The sequence below is a fragment of the Camelus dromedarius genome, chromosome 3 (genome assembly GCF_036321535.1).
Source record: "Camelus dromedarius isolate mCamDro1 chromosome 3, mCamDro1.pat, whole genome shotgun sequence".
NCBI classification, from domain to species: domain Eukaryota; kingdom Metazoa; phylum Chordata; class Mammalia; order Artiodactyla; family Camelidae; genus Camelus; species Camelus dromedarius.
Window position 1 is genome coordinate 92,650,242 of NC_087438.1, and position 21,452 is coordinate 92,671,693.

A 21,452-nucleotide genomic window follows, 5' to 3' on the forward strand; every position below is an offset into this window, starting at 1 on the left:
GGGCACACCTGGGTGCAGGGGATGGCCAAGACTCGGGGAGCCTGACCTTGGAGGAGGAGCTGAGCCTGTGGGAGTGGGCATGGCCTTGGACACTGTGCACATCCTGCTGGAGGGGAGGGGACACTGTCAACAGGCGAGTAACAGGCTGAGTCCTGTTCATCGAGCTTTTCTCAGTCCCTCCTTGGCACTGCAATCATCAACCATTTGCTGTTCTACTGACCAGCGTGAAAACCATCCAGTCCCTTCCCTGCTCTCCCTCCCTCTCCTGAGCTGGTGTTTCTGGCTTGCTGACTCCATGTCAGCCCAGGATACAGCAGTGAGCAAGGCGGATCAGGTCTCTACAGTTCAGTGGAGGGACGATGTTCCCTATTACCTCCTAATTAACTGATCACTATCGTGCCAAGGGATGCAGAGGAACATTTAGGCTTCCACACACTCACACTTATCAAGCCAGACCCACACCCAGGCCCAGGTCAGAAACGTGGAAAACGTTGTGAAGTCTTTTAGTTTTGTCCTTAAAATATTAATTTTGAGGATATTCTTGAATACTCAGAGGCTTCAGGGATATAAAACTTGGTCATTAGGAAGCAATTTGTGTATGATTGATGTCCCTGCTTTTGTTATGCTAAAAATTTCAAACAGCTCTGACACGAAACTTTAAAGAACAGATTTTTTTTTGTGGCTTCATCATTTCTGTTTGTGAGTTCAGGAAACCTGGTGTGCAAAAGCTAAATGTAGATCTAATGACCAGGAGGGACTGAAATTACATGTAAGGAGATTGTTTTCTTCTGCTGCATGCGGTGAGACGAATTTTAGCCTTAAACCCATTAGCCCTCCTGTTCTGTTTTCGGGATTTACAGCCTCCGTATGGACTTTCTTCAGCTGTAGAGAGGGGCCAGGACGTGACGGGGAATGCGGTGGCCTTTTGCTCCTCCAACGCACTCCCACATGGCAATGTGTTCTGATGAAAGTGTACGTGTCCATTTGTAGACATGGCCTTACATGTGATTTTGACTATAGACTGAGTGGAACCTCAGAGCACAGCCCAGCCAGAGCTGTGCTCACTCACCAAACTCCCTTCCTCATCAGGAACGAGCGGGGAGCCGGTGTTGAACAGGGTCTGTGTGACACTGCTGGGCTGAGATGGCCGTGTGGTGGGAGGCCAAGTTCCTTCTGCCGGGTTACTGAGATTTGTCAGGCAGCAGAGCCCAGCACACCTCTGAAGCCTCGGTCCCCCCTTCTCAAGGGGAATAATTCCCACCCACCCGCCTGACTGTGTGTTCCCATCATCCCCTCCTCCTCCCTCTTTAAATTGGAGGCAAGAACACTGAGAAAAAATTCATCTGTTTGTTGAGTTAGTCACTTATTTATAACCAAGTCTGTGGTAGAAAAACTGGAGAGAACAGTTCCTCTAACCTTGCTGGCTCGCATGGAGGCGATGCCATTCACACCACGAGAGCCAGATGGAAGGGCTTCCATCCCCGCCACATGCTGGCCGATGACATCCAGGGGAGGGTGGACAAACCAGTATTTCAACGATGGTCTAAACGCCAGTGAAACTGGTTAAGTCATTAAAACTGCTTGTGCCACACAGTGGATACTCCCAGTTCACCGAGAAACGTGTAATTTTCCAGTGCTCGTTTTAGGTATGCGTGGGCACACCCAAGTCAGACCTCCTGGGGAGAGGGGTAGACAGGGAAAGCAGAATGGGGGGAGGAGAGCAGATGGGGGAGGGGGCGGTGGGGGAGAGACGCAGCGAGTCTGCACCTGCCTGGTGGATATTCAATCAGCTTCCCCCACTCTCAACTGGCCTCTGACTCCAGCTGGCCTAGGCCTGTGTGCCGACACGGCCTTTTCTGATGTATTACTCCTTGGTCCATTTGGAAGTGAACCTCTGCCTTGGCATGACCACCTCCTCCCCATCAGAGCCTTACTCACTGGGACACTGCCCTCCCCTGGGCTTCAAATGTCCCCCAGCACAGCCCCTCCTGTGGCCCACATCCTGCACTCACTCCTGGTCATCCCTGGAGCCCAGATCTCAGTGGGCTCCCGGCAGGGGCTCTCTGGATGTGGCCCGGAGTGGGGAGGAGAGCCTCCCTCTCTCAGACCTCTGACCATGTGCTCTGGGCACAGCCCTCTACAGCAAAATTCTCTTAGCTTCACAGATTCCCAGCCTTGCCCTCTGGCTCTGAGATCTCCCTGGTGAGAAATCTCCAACCACAGTCTCTGTGGTGGTGGGTGGAGGGGACAGGGGAGCCCGTCTGAAGGACTTGTCCTGTTTGGGTCAGGCAAAGATACTTGTCAAAAACAAACGTCAGCCCCAATGAATGACAAGCCAGAGCCCACGTCCCCGGAAGGAGTTTTTCTCCAATTAACTTCAGTCATGTACCTGCCTGTCTGACTGACCGGCCCCGGGGACTCTGGGAGCAGATGAGGCATCCCATCACTCAGCGGGGACACTTCAAACATTTGCTCTGTTAATTGGCCGCTGTCTTATTAGGAGGCTGGTCTCCTGCTGCCGCCTTCACTACCGATTTCCAGGAGGGACTACGGCTCCCTGCTCTCTCCCCACCCTCCAGTCAGCCAAGGCTGATTAAATACTTTGATTCCTGTTTCTCTGAACCTGGCAGCTTGCCGGCCAAGGTGTGTGGTTCCAGACAAAGGTATCCTTAGATCGGAGCCACATCAGGGTTTCATCAGCAGCCTTTGTGCCCCGGCACCATCTCCCGCCACCTGTGTACCTCTCTCACAGTCCAAGAAATCTGATGCCTTTGTTCCCCTTTGAGTTTTCTCCCCTCAAGTCTGCATCTTACATCATTTGAGTGTTTAAGTTTAATTTCAAACAGTTATTATTTTAAGCCACTAAGCTCATGGAAGAGAAGAACTTCAATGGGAAAGCAGCCACTGGCAGAAAGCACCTCTAAGGCTGGTGGATGCGGGAGGGTGGGGACGTCTGGGGGGTGCTGCTGCCCCCACTCTCCCGTGGAGCTCGTGGGTGCTGGGCTACAATTTGGGGAAGGCAGGTGCAGTGACCCTGAGAGTCAACACTCCCTCGACAGCCCAGGGATGTGGACTGAGCCCCAAGGCGGGGGAAGCACACTGCTGACTGGACACCCAAGCAGTGCTTCCTTTCTGACCAGCGTCCTGCTCTCCAGACAGGGTGGCAATGGGGTGCGCCCCTGACAAAGGGCCAGTGTGGCTGCAGGGCTGTTCAGGGCCTGGCCCAGATGGGACGCTTGGCTCCTGCCGATTGAAGAGCCTCATGCGAGCCTACCCAACGACTGGCCTGTACTTCCAGTTGACAAGGACAGGCTAAGATCTGAGGGAGGCAGTTAGAACAATCCTGGGGGGAGCAGAGAGTGGTAAATTTTATGTGTCAATGTGGCTGGGCCACAGCACCCTGATAGGTGATCACACATAATTCTGGGTGTTTCTGTAAGGTTTTGAATGCGATTAACATCTAAATCAGTGGACTCTGAGTAAGCAGACAGACTTCCACAATGTGGGTGGGCCTCATCTAATCATTTGAGGGCCTGAATAGAACAAAAAGACCAATTATCCCTCAAGTAAGATAGAATTCTCCAGCAGACAGCCTTCAGACACAGACTGGAACATTGGCTCCTTCTGGGTCTCCAGCTGGCCCGTCCTACAGATTTGGGACTTCTTCGCCTCCATAATCACAGAAGCCAATTCCTTATAATAAATCTCTCTCTCTGTACACATCCTACTGTTTTTGTGTCTCTGGAGAGCCCTGACTAATCCAGTAGGGGCAGGGGGTGGGGCTGACTCTGCCAACCCCAAAGCATTTGAAAGCCTCTTTTTTGTTCCTCTTTGGATAACCCAGTTCTACCCATCATGAAGCACTCAGCCAGGACAGCACCTCCTCCAGGAGGCCTCCTGGTTCCTTGCATAGCAGACTGGAGGTGGTCCACTGTGGTGCTCCCCACCCTGGTTTACAGGCATCTCTGCGATGAGCTTCCCACTGGCCAGGGCCACATCACACTCCTCTTGAGTCCCCAAAACTGTGCAGGGTATACAGCAGATGCTTAGCATTGCTTGTGGAATAAATGAAATGCTGGGTTGTTGAGACCTGCCAAGCCATGCATGGCCACATATAGTGACCACTTTTTTCTAACAGTCCTAAAACCTAAAAGTGAAACTTGGTCCACGTAATGTTGAGGATAGACTCGCTGCTTTACTTGCCCCAGGAACGTGAGCCAACAGCTGGAATGAAGTCAGGGCACACCTTGGCGCTGCTCCTACGACCCTGTGTGATGTTGCCTTTTCCCCGATCATACCCGCTTTGAACCCATTCTCCAGGGCCACCATCTTGGGCCATCCCACAGGCTCCCAGTCCCCCTAGGGTCCCACTGGGGCCGAAGTAGGAGGCCGAGTCCGCTGGCAGCAGGCCTGGTCAGTGGCTCAGCCCCAAGCCCACTCTGTCCACCAGCACCTTTGAGGTTAGCACACACGGGCCCCAGCTAATCCTGACCCTGGGCCAGATGGGCGGTGCTCACTGCCAAGTCTCTTTCCTTTCTTATTTATAAAAAACAGCACATATACAGAAGGCATAAGAGAAGGAGCAAAGGCAACACAGGCACAAACATTTTCAAAAATATCACCATTTCTTTGCTGAGGCAAGCGGGGCTATCAGGGAGGTGACCATCAGCTCCATGTGTGAAAAACGCCTCCTTCAGAAGAGAACGTGCATGCAGGTACCATCTGCCACGTTGGTGAGCAACAATCATTGAGAGCTTGAGAAGTCCGATGATTCCCAAAGCTTGTTTTCTTTCATGAATTATAAGAATTTTCGTATGTATAAGAGACGTGGCAGAGCAGTAGGTGCTAGGACAACATGCAACATTTAAATAAAAGTCAGAGAGATGCGCATCTGAACTGCAGCTCTCCCCCTCACCAGCTGGGTGATCTGCGCAAGTCACTGAACCTCTCTGAGCCTCGGTTTCCTCATCTGCTAAGTAAAGATAATAGGAGCCCTTCCCTGGGGGAGGGCTGGGGAAGACTGAGGAGGGAGTGAAGGAAGTACTCAGCCTGGGCCCGGCACACAGCAAGCGTGTGCTTCTCCAGGTACCTGTGACCCTGCCCTCCGTGCACATCCAGTCTCCCATCTCTTCAAGAGGGTGAGAAGTGAGAAATCATAGTAATTTGCTGCAAATTTTGATGATTGTGATGGCAGCCACCTGAGTCCCTGGCGAGCTGTACCCAGGGGAAGCCCGGCAGTGCCTTCGCTTGGAGTTACTTCCTCCTGGCCCTGTAGACAGGCACATCCAGGCTGCATCTTGTTTCCCACCAACTGTTTCTCTCAGTTAGCACATGGGCTCCTGCTGGTGTTTCTCACAGGAGAGAAACCACATTCCCCAGCAGTGGGCTCTGCCTTACGTCTCTACAGACCCCCGATCTCATTAGGTCCTCCTGATACCCACAACTGTTTGCTCTGAGGGCCACAAAACTTATTAAAATGGAAAGTTTGTTCCTTTACGACTGTAAGCAGAGTATCTATTGAGACAAGCCTGGCATGTGAGCAAGATCTTGCTGCTCAGTGTGGCAGGGGCTGGGGTGGGGCTGGGCAGGAACGCAGGTGAGAGGGAGATGCAGGGAGGCCCAGGGGACCGGGCGGCTCCCTTCCCCTGCGAGCAGAGCATGCTCACCAAGCTGGTCATGTCCCACGTCCATGTGGAGACAGCCACCGAGGTTTAAAACAGGTTGTATGACTGTCAACTTCTCTTTACTGTTCAAACAGATGTGTATAGGCTTTGGCTCCATGTACTCTCACCCTGGCTCTGGCAAAACAGTCCAGACTATAGAATTATGGCTACCTCTGTGTCACTGCCATTATATGTCACCACCGAGGCAGTCAAAACTTCCCTGTAAACAGCACTTGGGGCCAAGCAGATGAGGGACGCCCTTGAAAATCTGGAGTTTTGTTCGTGAGAGGAGAAAAGAACTTACAAGCTTACTCTGTACATAATTGGGACAGTGTGTCACTGCCCGTTCCTGCCACCACCTCCACTGTTACCGTGGTGCCCCTGGTGTCCCACGTGGAAATGTCTTCCTCACTCTGCGGTTTTCCTCCTTCTACAGTTTGGCAAAGATCTCTGTCTGTCTTTCCTGCCCATCAACGCCCTGTCAGGAGAGGTTCTGCCAGAAGACCCTTCATCCTCCCATGGCCTCTGATCTGAGGTTCTCAAAATCACAGGGCAGGCTCAGATGGGGCAGTTTAAAATCTCAGCTATGAGGGCCCACGCAGAGCTGGGTGCGTTTAAGGTCTGCCCGACTGGGTGAAGTGAAGGTCTCTGCAAAGCCCATTTGCAGAGGGTAGAGAGAGAAGGGGGTATGGGGAGAGGATGAGAGCTCAGCTGGGCAGAATCAGTGGGGCAGCAGGGTCTCACAGAAGCACTTGCTGAAACACTGGGTATCGGGCCTGCAGGCCACACCTCAGCTGACCTATGTGGGTGGGAAGGACTAAGGGACAGGCCATGGAACACAAGTTCCCCAAAGAAGACAAGTAAACAGACATGCCTGCCAGGCCACTGGATGAGCCCTTCTCGCTACAGAGAGAAATGCACAACTCACACCCTTTCTGATAACAAGTGGGCAGAGTTCACTGCGTCTGGTGATTTTAATTACCTGCAAGCAAAGTGATTTTTACTACTTTCATTTGGAGAGCTTTTCAAAAGTAGCTTCACTCTGATGACCTTCATTAATGAGTGACCAGAATGCATCAAAGCAGAAATGAGCACAAGAAGCAAGGTGGAGGGCAGGGCAGGGCTTGCCAGGACGCGGTGCTCAAGTTGGGAAGCCACTGTGCAGCTCTGCCCTCATGACCCCGCTCTCCTGTGGCACCCGGCACAGGCCCACCTGCAAGAGGACCACGGCAGGTTCCTGGGTCTCAGGGCTCTGCAGAGCGCGGGGCCCCGGCTTTGCCCCTTGGCTCTCTCGGCTGAGGACTCACTTCCACAGGCCGAGCACTGGACCTCCTTATTCATGCATTTGATGAGCCTGCTCTGCCAGGGGTGTCAACAGTCACCTGCCTCTCCTTGGGTTACTTTGTGGGTCTGCCCGTCCCCCGAACTCCCCTAATTTACTTCTGTTAATTTGGTGCAGTGGTAAGTGTGCCTCCTTCTCTTTGGAGAAAAAAGATGGCCCCACCTGGTCCACTACTTCCCTGCCCAGGAAAGCAGGCAGAGTGATGCAGGGGCTGCAGGTGAGAGAACCAAGAACAGGCTGACCTGCAGCCCTCACTCGACTTCCGTGCCCACTGTCCTCCCGGCCACTGGCCCCTTTAACTCCTTACATCATCAGGGAACAGAAGAACCTAAAAGGGACTCCGCATGCACAGAAGAGCCGGAAAGTCCTTTCCTTCAGTCTGTTAGTAAGCAGGAAACACGTTCAGGCAGGGACCCAGAGTCAACATATTTGAGTTGTGGCTGGTCTGACAGCTGCTGAGTTTGTCACACAGATAATTAGATAAACTGCTTGGGCACAGAGATTCAATACGTGGTGTCATTTAGTGGCTGGTACACGGGGGCCTGGATCTTAATTGAAGGCGCAATAGGGGAGAACCTTAAAGAAGTCCCAAATCAACTTCTTCTCGCTCCAGTAATTAAACATTTGACTCCAGATCATCATCCAAAGCCTCCCAATGTTGGCCGTGGGCTCCAGTACATGGTGCTAAGCAGCCTGAACCAAGGGCCCCCTTCTCTCCATGCAGAGCCTTCCTCCGGTGGCCTCCTGCAGGGAAGCTTGGGGCGGGACAAGAGGCTCCGTGTCCCCCCACCCTCACCTACTGCTGTTTCCCTCCTTCCTCATGCTCCCTCAGTACGCCTCCCCCTTTGAGCAGGGTCCTCCCTATGAATCCACTGCCTCCTTTGCTGGGACCCTGTGACTTGCGCTGCATGCAGGGCCTCCAGCTAGGGCTTCCGCCCTCTCACATGGGCCCCCTGAGGGGCTGCATGGGTCCGATTTAACCCATAATCATCAGTTTGTGCATTCATCTAAGAAATGAACGGAGTATCTCCAATAAGCTAGGGGTAGAAGGATAAATCACATTTCCCCACTTGTAAGGACTCCCAGGACGGTGGGAAGAAAGGCAAGCTAACAAGAAGTTGTAACAGAGGGAGGACCCTGCTCTTGCTGGGAGTTCTGCTGGCAGCTTGGTCAGCCTGGGGCTTACGCAGGAAATCCCCTGGGTCCGGGAGGTTTATCTCAGTTAGAAAGTGAACTTAGAAATGCTTGGTGACGAGCCCCTAGACAGCCTGTCTTTTCCAACCCACATGCCAATCACAGCTTCCTGGAGGTGGTGAAGGAGGGGGTCCCCTCGAGGCCACCTCTGGGTGGGCGTGGTGGAAACTAGAAAGACAACATAGCACAGTGGCTACAAGTTTGGGCTTTCAATGTGGACAAGGCCCTACTTGGATGATCTGTCCCCTTACCTGTCCGACTTCCTCTCGGACTGCCTCACCTTTCCTTGTTTGGCTCCAGCAACCCTGCCCCTGTGTCGGCCCCCACAGGGACCAGGAGAGCTCTCGCACCGGGGCTCTGCACTTGCTATCCCCTCTGCTGGGGCTCTCTTCCCCTGGGTACTCGAGAGCCTTACTCCCCAACCCCCAGCCTCCTTTAGGCCTTTGCTCAAAAGTCACTTCTTATGTTAGATGCTAACCAATGCCTTTCCCTGGCTGCTTCTTCTCCATGGCACTTGTCACCGCCTAAGACACCTCATCTCTGACTCACCGTCTCCCCCACAAGACCGCAAGTGCCGTGAGGGCAGGAATCCTGTCCATTTGGTCACTGCTGCGTCCCCAGTGCCCAGGGAGACCTGACTCACAGGAAGCATGTGCTCACTGAATGAACGGATGGAGGGGGCAAGCAGAAGGGTCCTGTGGTCTGAGTGACCTCCTGGAGGGCTCACCCCTGAAAGCCACATGGAAGGTGGGTTTGAAGAAGTATCTGACCAGGAGCTGGGACAACAGTTAGGGACCACAGACGTAGTCCAGGTGAAAGACTGGTGAGATGGACGTGGGTGTGGCAAATAAGGCCAGAGATAATCCTCAATAATCGAGAAATAATAAGGAAGTAAACTTGGCACAGCTTTGGTGCGGGGGTTCAGCTGCAAGGGGGAAGCAAGGAAGATCCCAGTCGCTTGGGGGTGGGGCTGCTGTTATCACCGAGATAGAGACTGAGGAAGAAAGAATGTCAGGGGTGGAGGGGCAGGGAGGTGGAGAGTTCACGTAGGAAACGCTGGATCTGAGGTGCCCAGGGGCCTCTGACAGGCAGCTGGAGACCTGCCACCAACATGTGGAAGAGAGATCTGGGATGAAGATACAGCTGGGTCTCAACGGCAGGTGAGGCATGGCTGGAACTGTGAGAGGGGGCGGCATGGAAAGAGAAGGGGGCTGAGGAGGGGCCCCCGGAGAACCAACCTCCCTAAAAAGCTTCCAGGGAAGGACGGGCCTGTCAGGAGTCTGAGGGGCAGGGGCTGGACCAGGAAGACCTATGGATGCCACCGTAGGGGGGAAGCAGTAAGACCACGCCTGGAAAGTGGCATTTAGAAGGATACAGTGATCTGAACAGGGACAGGAGCCAGCTGCAGACGCTGGTGGGCAGAGCGAGGGGGAACTGGGGAAGTGGAGGCAGCCAGGGCAGGTAAGGCTTTGGGTATCTGAGATAGGATGAAGGGGAGAGGTGAAATGGTGCCTAGAAGGATGCCGGAATGAAGCCAGCTCCTTTTGGCTTTAGGATAAGACAGTGTGAGCTGTCAGTGCACACAGAGAAGGAGGGGCTGGAGAGAAGAAAGAAAGGTGCCAGGAAACAACACTGTGGGGCCTTGGAGGCTGCGACTTGTTTCCATAAGTGAAATCAATGCAGTGTGAGACGTTCTCAGCTCAATACCTTATTAGCAATTTTTAATTACTAGCATGTAATTAATTCATCCAAAGTGCAGCAGTTCTGTGAAGCACACCATACAAGCTGCACTGGTAGCACTCTTGCACATTTGCAGGGAGTTCACACCAGGGCACTTTCTTGCATAAACCTTAGGGGAAATATCCGGAGAACACACGTGCTTGTTTTCAGTCATATTTCTTGATTCTGGAAGCAGATACTATAAATGGGATGACTGGGACCTGAGGAACACGGTGCTGTTGGTGATGCACTGATGCTGGCAGAACCTACGGGGGAGGCTGCAAGAAGGAGGTGGTCAGTGAAGATTCCCATTGGTTCCTGAGGCCTGGGGATGTATCTGGCCCCACATGATGGCCCAGAGAGCAGGGGTGCTGGGGACTGGACCTTCACCTTCCTTTTGGCTATTAATTCCATGAGGTCAGGCCTGGTGTCCTAATCATGCTGGTATCCTCAGCTCCTGCATGGCCTTTGTACCCAGTGGACAGTCAGCCATGTCTGTGAAGCTGGGTGGCTTGGTGGAAAATGGCCTACCCTGCTGTGTGGAACTCAGAGTGAAGGCCAGGAGGGTGCAGAGAGATTCCTTTGGAAGGCTGGGGGAGCAGCAGCAGCCTCTGGTGGGTCTGGAGTGGAAGGACAAATGGGAGCAATTGGAAACAGGAAGAGGGCCAGAGACACAGTGGAGGCCAGTGCCAAGAAGCCAGGAGGGCACACCCCAGAGGCTCTGCTGTTTCATGTCCAGCCTCTTCCAACAGCCTCTGGATGATCCTGAGTTTTCTGCTCCTTTCTTAGAGGGGAGCAAGTGATCTGGTGTTCTGGCATCTGGGGGCCCTGCGGTTCAGGATGACTGAGCCCGCTATCCTGAAGAAGCTCCCAGATGGACTCCCTCCTGACCTGCACAGCAGGGAGGCCTAGCCCAGCAACAGAGGCCTTTCCCACTGACCAGGGCTTCCAAGCCCTCCCTCTACAAAGGCTCCTGGGGGGAAAGGATAAAGAAGCCGCGTCTGCTGTGAACATGCCTTGCTGGGACCCAGCTAAAAAGGGCCCCAAAGCTGGGGGTGATTTTGAAGGATGGGCTGCAGTGGCAGTGCCTGTGTGACTTGGGACAGATACTGACTCTTTCTGGGCCACAACGCCCCTGTCTGGGAAACAGGAAAGTTGGACTAGTTCATTGGACACTCAGTCAGCTTGAGTTCAAATGACCTAGGTTGGCGCACGGGCCCCACTCTCACCCACTTGCCTGCATCTACCCATAGTCAGACCCCCACTGCCCCCTGCCAGGGCCTACATTTTAATCACCTGCTCTGCCCTGAGTCTGCAGTCACATCATGTCTGCACCCCAGGATGCCCGCACCCACCCTTCAAGATGTACCTTGAATGCCTCCTCTCCAGCTGCCTCCCTATACACTCCATTTTTCATCCCTCCCAGGCTCAACGGACGGTTCCTCAGAGCCTCTCATGCATTCCAGAAACTTCCTCTAGGCCTGGAATCAGGAGCTCTTCCTTCTCTGTGAGCTCAGGGGGTGAACTTGGATGACTCATTATATCTCTTTTCAAAAAGCAAGGCAGCTAGAGAAGGTGATGTAAGTTTGACCATTTGGAGGTCAAGCTCCAGTCATTCATTAAATAAATGTGGAGGACCAATGTTCTTCTCTCCCCTTGTTCATAAGGCACCTGCAGCCCTGCCCTCTCAGCCCATGTCCAGCTTTGTCACACGTGGGCAGGGGTCTTACAGCCTCCCGCGTCTGCTCCTCCACTCTGCCTTGATGTTTGCAACGACATCCCAACATCCTGAGTGCGGCTGATACCTCTGAGAGAAGAGCGCTCACAGTTGCCTGGCACTGCTCCTTTTTGCTCATGACACTCTATAAGGTAGGTACTATCATCAATCCCATTTTACAGATGTGGTAAATGGGGGCACAGAGAGCTCATGTGTCTTGTCCAAGGTGGCGTGGTACAGCCCCATGGCCGATCTAAACCTGGTGCCTTGATCCTGTGCCACGTGCTCCCTCAGCATGGGGCTCCCCAGGATGCCCTCTCAGGCTCCAGCAGAGTGAAACCAAGTCCCCAGGATGCCAGCCCCACCAGGGCCCTGCACCCGCAGCTCCCGCACCTTGGGAAGCTGAGTCTCCGGCCAAGAATGGGCTGAGACACAGCTGGGAAAGTGAGTAGCTCTCCCTGGCAGGGCAGAAGACACTTCCTGAAGTGTGGAGATACCCGGGAGGCGTGAGACTCAATTTATGTTTCTAAAGCAACAAGATTCAAAGTTACAACAACTAAACACCACTAAGAAGAAAAGAAGCCTTTGGCAGCAAGAGCTAGCTGCTCTGCTAACGTGTAACAGAAGGTTGGGTTTTTATTCTTGTGTTTAGTAATACTTAAGAAAGAATGGTTTGCAACTGAGCTTAGAGTATGCTTACTTTTTAAAATAAAAAGTGGCAATTATGCTCTCTGATTTCATAAACCTGGGAATTCCCCTCTGAAGCACCCAAGTACACCTACAAACTCCATGCAGGATGAGGAAGCTTAAGGGTCTATTTAGAACTGAATCCCTAACAGGTTCCTGTCTCCCATAATTTCATGGTTTGTCTGGAGAACTGCCCAACTCTGACATTGTATCATCTGGGATAATACAAGCCTGGCATGGTGAGTGATGGCTGAGAGGCGAGCTTGTCTTCTCGAATAGCGTAGGAGATAAAGCGTGAATTCAGAACTGAGTCAGAAAAATCATTTAAAAAGTGCCAACTAGTACACAAATAGGAATGCCATGTCACAGATAACTTTTAAGACACAAAACTCTAGAAGAAGTTAAAGGTGCAGAGAAATCCACCCACTACTTGGTGTTTACTGGTGGTATTTGGTGTCGAATACAAATGTGATTCTAATTTTGCCCCAAGGAGAGAGCGAGATGACCTCCCACCTCCCTCATCCCTGACTTTCAGCGAGAGAGACCCTGTTTAGAACTTCAGGAGAGCTGGTGTCGAGCCACCGATACTCGCTGAAGCAACGCTCTGCAGTTCAGTTTTAATTTTCTCACAGGCTCATGATCCCTAAATGATGCTGTATTTCATTCTGTATTCACATGGAATCTCATTGCCATAGCAACTGGAATGTGATGCCAGAAGTTTTCTTGTAAAGGGGCTCTGAATGTTGCCTCTCCTCCCTTGCTGAGGGATGTGAGGGGCACGTGTCATGTGTTCGCAGGTGGTGCTCCTGAGAAGCCCCCACACCCCATGGGGAAGCAGGGGCTCTGGTGGCAGAGTACGCTCTGAACCACAGTGGCCTGGCCCAGGCACCCACCGCCATGTACCCCGTGCTCCACATGCTCTGACCCCATAAGCATTGTCCTAATAGTGAATTCTGGAGGCAGAGAAAGCCCAAGAGAATGAAATCACAACTTCTCTTTGTAAAGTCTGGTAGGAAAAGAGAATGAAACATAGATAATTTCAGAATTTTTGTTTGCATGGAAAAAAAGATGTTTTTAAGATTCCTGGATCAAAAACTCCCTGGAAATTTGAGACAAAAGACAAATTGCCATCAATGGAACTCAAGATGGCATTAAATACTCTGCTGCAGTCTTGGGGTGAAGGCTGCAGGAAATTGTCCTTTACATCCACCTTCCTTTCTTCCAAGAATCCCCTCCACCTCTCCCCAGGCCTCTATCAATCCATTACCTGCTGCTCCCCATTGGAACCATGGTTCAGGCGAAAGTGGAGAAGTGCTAACCCAAAGCACACTCCTAGGGCTGGCCTGCCTGCCATGCCCGCCAAGGCCCTGGAATCAGTGAACAGGCCTCCACTGCCTGCCAGGCTCTCCCTGCGGAAATGCTAGAGGCAGAGAGGCCAGCCCGCCTTCACACCTCCAGGGACTGGAGCTGGCCCTGAACAGGAGGCAGTGAAGCTTCTCCATGGGGTCCAGATTCACGGGGCCAGGTCTGCAGAAAGGGGAGCCCTGGCTCCAGATGGGCATCTCCAGGACAGCATTAGGGCTCGACTCTCAGCACTGGCCCCCCAACTCTCCATCTACCAATAAGCCACCTGGGTCCAAGACCTGCTGAGTAGAACCCTTGTCCTCCCCTCATAGCTTGTCCTACAGTGGACCAGATAAATGATGACAAGAGGTGTCACAAACACCTGGCACATGTAATGTACCCAGCACATGCTGAGGGCTTTCTGTGCAGCACCTCATTTACTTTTCTCCAGGCAGCAGGTGGGAACTGCCAGCAGCCAAGGAGGCCTGGAGAGGTGGAGTCACGCACCCCAGGTCACTCCTGGAGCTTGCAGGTACCACTCTCCACTGACAAGGGATCTTTTAGAGAGTGGCTCTGCCACAGCGAGTGGGTGAGGATTAGCAAAACCTGTGACAAACTCAATGAATCAGAAGGATTCGGTGGATAAATTCAATCGGCACGAGGCAGAACAGAGACCTAATCTGCGTGCCTGCCCCCTCCCCATGCTCACCAGCTCACCGCCATCCCTCACCGCAGCCAGTTTTGTGGTGGTTGATTTTCCCTCGTGTGAAGTGAGAAATGCTTTTTAAATAACCGGTGGTGAGGGAGGCTGTGCACACTCTGATGCAGAAAGAAAAACCTCTAGAAAGATGCAATCTGGGTGATATTGGAAGCTGGAGAATGGAAGATCTGTCTATAAAATTCAACACAGCCAATAAACCTGGAGCCACTGGTCGAGTGTTTAGTGCTCATGGTGCTGAGGCGTCAGCAGGCCTGCACTGGGCAGTACGGCCAGGCCACAGACGTTTTTCCTGGGCTCATTTTGGCCTCATTTCCATAAAGGGCCTCATGATTTCAGAAGTACCTCTGCATTCACGTCATAAGCGCCACGTAAGGGTCCAAGACTATTCCCATCACAGGATAAACTGGACTTTCCAGAGCCCCACTGGCTCTGGGCCCCCTGAGGCCAGGGCCCGCAGGCAGGGTGGGGCCCTGGGCTCCTCCGCCGTGAATCCTCCCACCACACTGTCCTGGCGCCCGTGAGCGCTTGGCCCCCACTCTGGGTGCCCAGGCCCTGCAGCTGTGACAATATAGAAGCCCTGTCCACCAGTGTCGCAGGCACTTGGCGAGGTTCCGCCCTGCCGTCTCCTCCCCTCGACCCAGCCCTGCCCCACAGCAGGCCTCTGAGCTCACGCAGCCCCAGGTGGACTCCCCATCACCACTGCCCCCACAGGCTAGTGGGCCGGCTCCCACCTGCGCACATGCCACTGCTGCCACCTCACAACACCTAATTTAATCACTTGGTTTCAGGGTCACAAATATTTCTACAGGCTGTGGCAGGCGCCATTCACTAGTACCACATGGACACGGGAATTTGCGTTCTAACTCTCACATCATCAGGCTTCTGTGGGCTGTTGACACCGTCTTGGTGCAGGCCCTGCGCCAGGTCCTGGGAACATACTCATACACCGAGAGTCACAGCCCCTGCCCTGGAGGCTCTTAACCGGTTACTGGGATCCTGCACAGCCCTTCTCATTCAAGCGCAGTGCAGAGCCTTTTTTTTTTTTTTTAACAACAAGAAAAAATGATTTATTTGCAATACAACCTAGTCCCCATCACTTCAATACAGCATAGGCGTATAAAAGAGTCATACTGCAAGCCCCTTTGGCACCAACTCCACAGACACGTTCTGATGTCCACATAGGGCCTTCCTCATCTTGCTCAGAGGTGTTCGGCCAGGGAGCACTATGCCGTCTGTGACCGCTCCAGGCCACAGCTGGAGAACCTACATGCGGGAGACCACTGTGCTGGGGTCCATCTGATCAGAGTCTACACACAGCACAGCCTCCTGATGCAAGAGGCTCTGTCCAGAGAGGCAGACGTGCTCCCTGCCCACCCTGTGTGAGAGACCCGGGCAGCACCTTGCCAGCTGGCTCCCGCCAGACACATGCTCTGCACCAGGCAGTGCGCCTCCCTGGAATCTGCTCTCCCAGGGGCTTCCCCTAAGGGCAGGGGCCTCTGGAGGAGGACACAAATGAACACGCACTGCTGCCATGCTGTTAAGGTTCCCGTCTTTCTCTTTTTAAAGACACATTTAACCTGCATACTCAGCACCCAGCTCATTTGTCAGAAGGACATTAGAAATCCATGCCGAAACCCACAAGCACAAAAGGAGCCGTCTCCTACCTTTAAGGAAGCAGTCCTTGCTGTGGGCAATGCTGATCTTCTTTCCCAGCAGGCAGGCAGCTCGGTGGAGCTCACAGTGGTTTTCGTAAACCCGCCCGTCGGAGCCGCAGACAGGCATGTAGCTGGGCCTGCAGGCCTCTAGGCACCGGCACTCAGGCTCCCCGGTCTCCCTGCTGAGCGTGCACCTGCTCCCACGGCCGCAGAGCTTCTTCCCGCAGGAGGCCGGCAGCGCGTCGTGGCCGGAAAGTCCTGCCAGCACACAAACATAGAGGGTCAGCTGCAAGCCCTCGGGGGTGGGGGCGGGGCCACCTGTACAGCTCTTTCAGGGCATGCTGACAGAAGCTCCATATGCCTGTGAAGCTGAGGCCTGGGGGCTCGGGGTGCCCCATGGGGTCCTTGCCCCTCTAACGGGGGGGGGGGGAGTGGTATGAGCAGTGCCCTGCCATGTAGAGCTCGGGTTTTACCGCTGGCTCCCATCAAACATCTCAGACACAACCCCTGCCCATCCTGGGAGGGAGGGGCCAACTGAGGGCCACATGGAAGTGGCAAAGCACCAAAGGACCCTGCTGACTGAGAGGAGGAGGGCTTTCCAAGGGACAGAGGGCTTGAGCCAAGGCTCTCATAACCACATGGCAGGGAGCATTTGCCTGACTGAGGCAGGAGACCTGGCAGGAGGAGGAGTTTTGTGCAGGGGTTGGGGGAGAGGGGATAAGGGGTAGCAAGGTGTGGTTCTATCTTGCTGGACTCAGAAAGCCCAGCAGAGGAATTTCTGTCCGCTGTGTTAGGCAATGGGGAGCCACTGTGGAGTCTAAGGAGTAAGTGTGGAGTAGGGAGGAAGAAGTCCTCTAAGTGTTCGGGATCGGGGGGCAGCCAAGGCAGGGAGGCCAGAGGTTGACCTTTTCCTCTGGGGAGAATATGGTTCTCCAGGACACACTAGGTCAGTGGTGGCACCAGCAGCCTCTGTGCACTGCTCAGTCCTTCTGAGCACAATGCTGCAGCCGTGGGCGAGAAGCCTGAGGCCGTGGAGACAGCAGCTCCTGTGCTGCTGTGGTCTCATCCCCAACACGCTGCTGTGTGTCTCCTGCCCCAACACATGCCCATAATGCTCTCACGCAGTGCTGCCCAGAGCTCACACACCAAAGCAGCAGGGCAGCTGGCAAAGCGGCTTATTGTTGAAATGGTACACTTATGGGGAGGGTCAAATAAGCATCTATAACCCACACGACCAAAGAGTCCAGAAAATTGGACAATGGCCACATGGCATGAATGGCAACAGATAGGAAGTTGAGAGAATTATAAAGGGACATCAGAACACAAATAATTAAAACATGAATGCAGATTTTATGGCCACAGAAATCTTTGCTTTTAAGTTTCAATTAAATCTTCTTCAAAATACTGGGAAGACAGAATGGCCCTGGCAGTCAAGAGAACGTATGGCCTCAACTCCTATCCCATGGGATTAAAATGCCTAAAGAAATTAAAAAAAAAAAAACCCTTCCTTGTCTTGTTTTTGGTTAAGTCTGCTTTTCATCATTATAGATTTGAAAGGGAAAAAAATAAGTTATCGGTAGATTAACTGCTTGATTCAATAACTCATTTAAATTCCTCCAGCCTTGGCAAGCTAAGAAATATTGACTTTTTCTTGAATCATAATAAACTAGAAGGTCAAAATATCTCTGAGCAGCGTAAAAGTGCAGACCCTAAGTGGGCATCTGAGTCTCCTTTATCCACTTTGCTAATTGTTGGTGTGTCACACGAAGGCCAGGTGGCATTCACCGGCCCCAGGGCTCGTCCTGCCATCAAGGCTGACGGGCAGCAGGAGCCAAGGCGCTCGGCAGTGGGGGCTCTGGGCTGCAGGCCCTCCACCCCTGGTGTTTAAGGCTGCTTTGCCACAGAGTGTGTTTGATTAGCTTGATTCTCCTGGGTTGTTGGAAAATGGGTTACCCTGGAAAGTGCTGGCGGCTGTTAGAAGAAACTACACAGCTAGCTCTAAAAATATCAGCCTTTGTTTTTTTCCCAAGACGAGGCCAGGACACAAGGCGCTGCCACTGTATCACCGGCTTAATAAGCTTCCCTGTGTGATGAGAAGGACACCTGCTAACCGCCCCATTTTGAAGAAACAGAGCCTGAGTTTCTGAGCCTCTGGTCTCTCAGCTCCTGCTCTGGTGCTTGTGTCCTGCCCGTGCTGCCCACCCAGACCGAGCTGTCTCTGGGCACAGCAGCTCCAACTCACCCTCGCGGTCCATGCCCTCCGTGAGGTGTCTGCTGCCACCTCAAGCCTGAGTGCTCCTCTCTGACTTCCCCTACCCAGAGAGGGTTGGCTCTGCTCCCTGGCCCAACGGGTCAGGCCCCATGGGGGGATGGCCTGTGTACGTTCAGAATTTAAGAAACACAACAGCTTTCCAAGCTGCTCTCCTTAACCCTGTTTTAGCACTCAAAGGCCAGGCAAGAGCCTGAGATGGGAGGGTGGAGGGGGCCCCGCATGCAGTGACCTGTTCACAGTAGCATCTCTCTTGCCTCCTGCAAGTGGGGAGATGGAAGGACGGGGGCACGGAGGGAGACAGCAATCCGTCGAGGTGGGCCTTCTGGAGTAAAGGGGACTAGAACCTGGAGTAGCAGGGCAGGAAGGTGCTTCAGAGACCACCTGGTCCAGCCCAGGCATCAAAGGAAAGCCAGCTCGCCAGGGACAGGGGTGGGGAGAATCCCCCAGCCCGACCCTTTCTCCTCTGAGACGCCCGCACGCGCAGGCGACAGCGAACACTCTGAGGACCAAGGCTACTTGTGGTGCCTCCCATGCCCACGTTTGATCAGCCTGCAGGTGTGGCTCTGAGGTCCTCCCCTAGGCTGTGCTCTGAAGGGTCAGTGTTAAGAAAACACTCGTGCCAGCCTGTGTTCTTTGAAGTTGCCAAGAGCACTCAGGCTCTCTCTGACTTGGAAATCGGCTGTTGGCAAATATTTGATTCCTAATTATCTGCAATTAAGACAAAAGCAGCTTGAAAGCCCTGCACCTGCCCTTCCCAGTCTGTGGCCAGCAGGCCCCACGACAAGCTGAGAACACCGTTCATAGGGGCGGCCTGGGGTCCCAGCCCCGGCCGCTGAGATGCCGGCCAAGCATGGTTTCGTTAAACGAGCCCCTTGTCGCCACTTCCTCCTTGTTATTGAAACAGAATGAATTCCCCACTCCTACCAGGACGATGATAAAACAGTAATGGGGAAGGTAACCAAGTGAGACTGCCAGCAACTGCCTACAGTATTTATGGGACGACCATGACGCCTGAAAAAGACGAAATGTGCTTAATTTATGGTCATAAAGAAAGTCGTTTACCCAGGTTAGAAACTGATCATCTTACCAAATAAGCTGCTTTTCAACACTAATTAAATTTACTGAACACGGTCAGACATGGGAATTGTTACATGAAAGTTATGGTGGCAGGAGAAACAAGTCCATTTGTACCAGTCAGTGCTAAAGCCTCCCTCTGTGATTCAAACAAGGATTCTCGCTCGATGTGACAGTTACAGACCCAGGAGTGCCCACTCCGAGCGTGGCTGGGGGTGGTGGAGTGTGGCAGTGGTCGCAGCCAAGCCCGCCGGACCCCAGTAGCAGAGGGATAAGAGGGGGAATCCCACAGAGAGAGCAGGCCTTCCTGGTTCATCAGAAGTGGGAAGCCTCGCTCCTTTCCTCACCTCTGACCACGGCACAGGGCACAGACAGCTCAGTTATTCTGCTTCCAAACTCTGACTCAGTCTCTGTAACTGGTTCCTGGGCTCAAAGTAAACCAATGAGTGTTCTCCTCTCTGTGCCCCGAAAGGCGCACAAGAGGAAACCCTTTAGCAGTCGACTTGGGGATGCTAACTGCCTGCAGGCATGTTTGTCCAGTGCAGCATTTTCCATCTGAGAACCTGTGGTCCTCCGCTTGCCACCCTCCCCCCTTACACAGCCTAGGGAGGTCACTCAAGGACGTGAGCATATTTATACTGCAAGTACTGCCTAGTTTCAAAAGGCAGACTCGGCACAGCACGCTTCATACGTAATTCCTCGAGGAAAGGCTTCCCTGGCAGTTCCCTTACATCGGGAGTTTCCTTGACTCATGTCAAGTCTGTCCAGCTTCCAGGGGAGTCTGAAGTCACACATTCCCAGGGCACAGTGACCAGAACTGGCCTGCAGCACAAATTCTGCAGGCTCCACTGCACAGCTCCGGGCCCCTGACCTCAGGCGAGCCCTGGAGCTCAGTTCCAAAGGCAGCGGCCTTGGCACAGGTTCCAGTCCTGCGGACCACCGCTTCCCTCGGTCGGTCCTGGTGTTTCTCTTCCCTCTGGGAGCCCTTTGCACTGTTAGGCCAGCTCTCCCTCTATATTGTATGATGACAGTAAAGTTACCTGACTCAGAGCTTTCCCCCTGAGGCCTCCCACAGGCATGCTTCACTTAAAACGGGCTCCCAGGCGGCTGGCCTGGAGCTTGTTCTAGCTGCTTGCCAGCACGCCGTACTTCCCACCGTAAAAGTGAGGACCCCCTGCTCCTATGGCTCCCAGACAGAGCAGCAGGCTCTGGAGCAGGGCCCCCGCAGCTGGACATCACAGTCGCTCAAAACTCCAAGGCAGGCATGGGGTGGTCCCTCTGGTTTCAGGGCAAGGGCCAGGTTCCACGTATGTCCAGAGCTCAGCACAGGGCCTAGCACAGAGCGGGCTGAGGAAAATGCAGGTGAAAGATAGTCTTTTTAAGACACTGCAAAGACCCAGGGTCGCTGGCTAGAGATCTGAGTAGTCAGAAATCAACGAGTCTGAAGAAGCAGACGCAGTGACACACTGAGTAGTAGCCACAGTGGAGATTGCGGACAGCACTAGGGTGGGAGACGAGAGACCTGAGTTCTGTCTGGGTTCCACCCAAGGAAGTCTCTTTCACACGGGAGCTTCAGCTTCCTTTGTGATAACAAGAGCGAGGTGTCCAGAACTTCCTCGAGACTGAAGAGTAACCTTGCATCTGTGAATTTAGGGTGTCTATAAAAGCCGTGTTCTAACTTGCTCATCTTTTGGCTGTAAGAAAACTACAACAATCACTTCTTTTTCTTTTTGCCTCTATTTGCCCTATCAAGTTATCTCAGCTGGCCTTTGAAGAGTTGTTTCAGAGACATTCTTGGGAAGAAAAGCGGCATAAAAATGTGCAGCACAATAGGATTTCTGCCCTTGGAAGAGTTTCTTTTACAAAACGGTTTTGTTTTAGAGCATTTCCTCCAAAAACATTCTTATCCCCAAGTTCCTGTTCTTTGCCTAAAGCCTCTCCAGTTTGCATCCGTCTTATTCTCTGTCACCAAAGCCCTCATTTTTCCTCCTGGTACCAAGCTCCCTCGTCACTTTCTCTAGCTCCTCAGGGCTCCCTGTATCTTCTAGCTGATGGGCTGGATGT

At 53.1% G+C, this 21,452-nt stretch overlaps 1 protein-coding gene across 1 annotated transcript in view; it reads right to left on the reverse strand.

Annotated features, from left to right (window-relative positions):
* Positions 1-21,452, reverse strand: part of FSTL4 (follistatin like 4) — a 379,397-nt gene that overhangs the window by 187,245 nt on the left and 170,700 nt on the right. Inside the window, exon 4 of the mRNA XM_031449010.2 lies at positions 16,052-16,300. Coding sequence (XP_031304870.1) covers positions 16,052-16,300 — 249 coding nt within the window. The remainder of the gene's footprint in view (positions 1-16,051; positions 16,301-21,452) is intronic.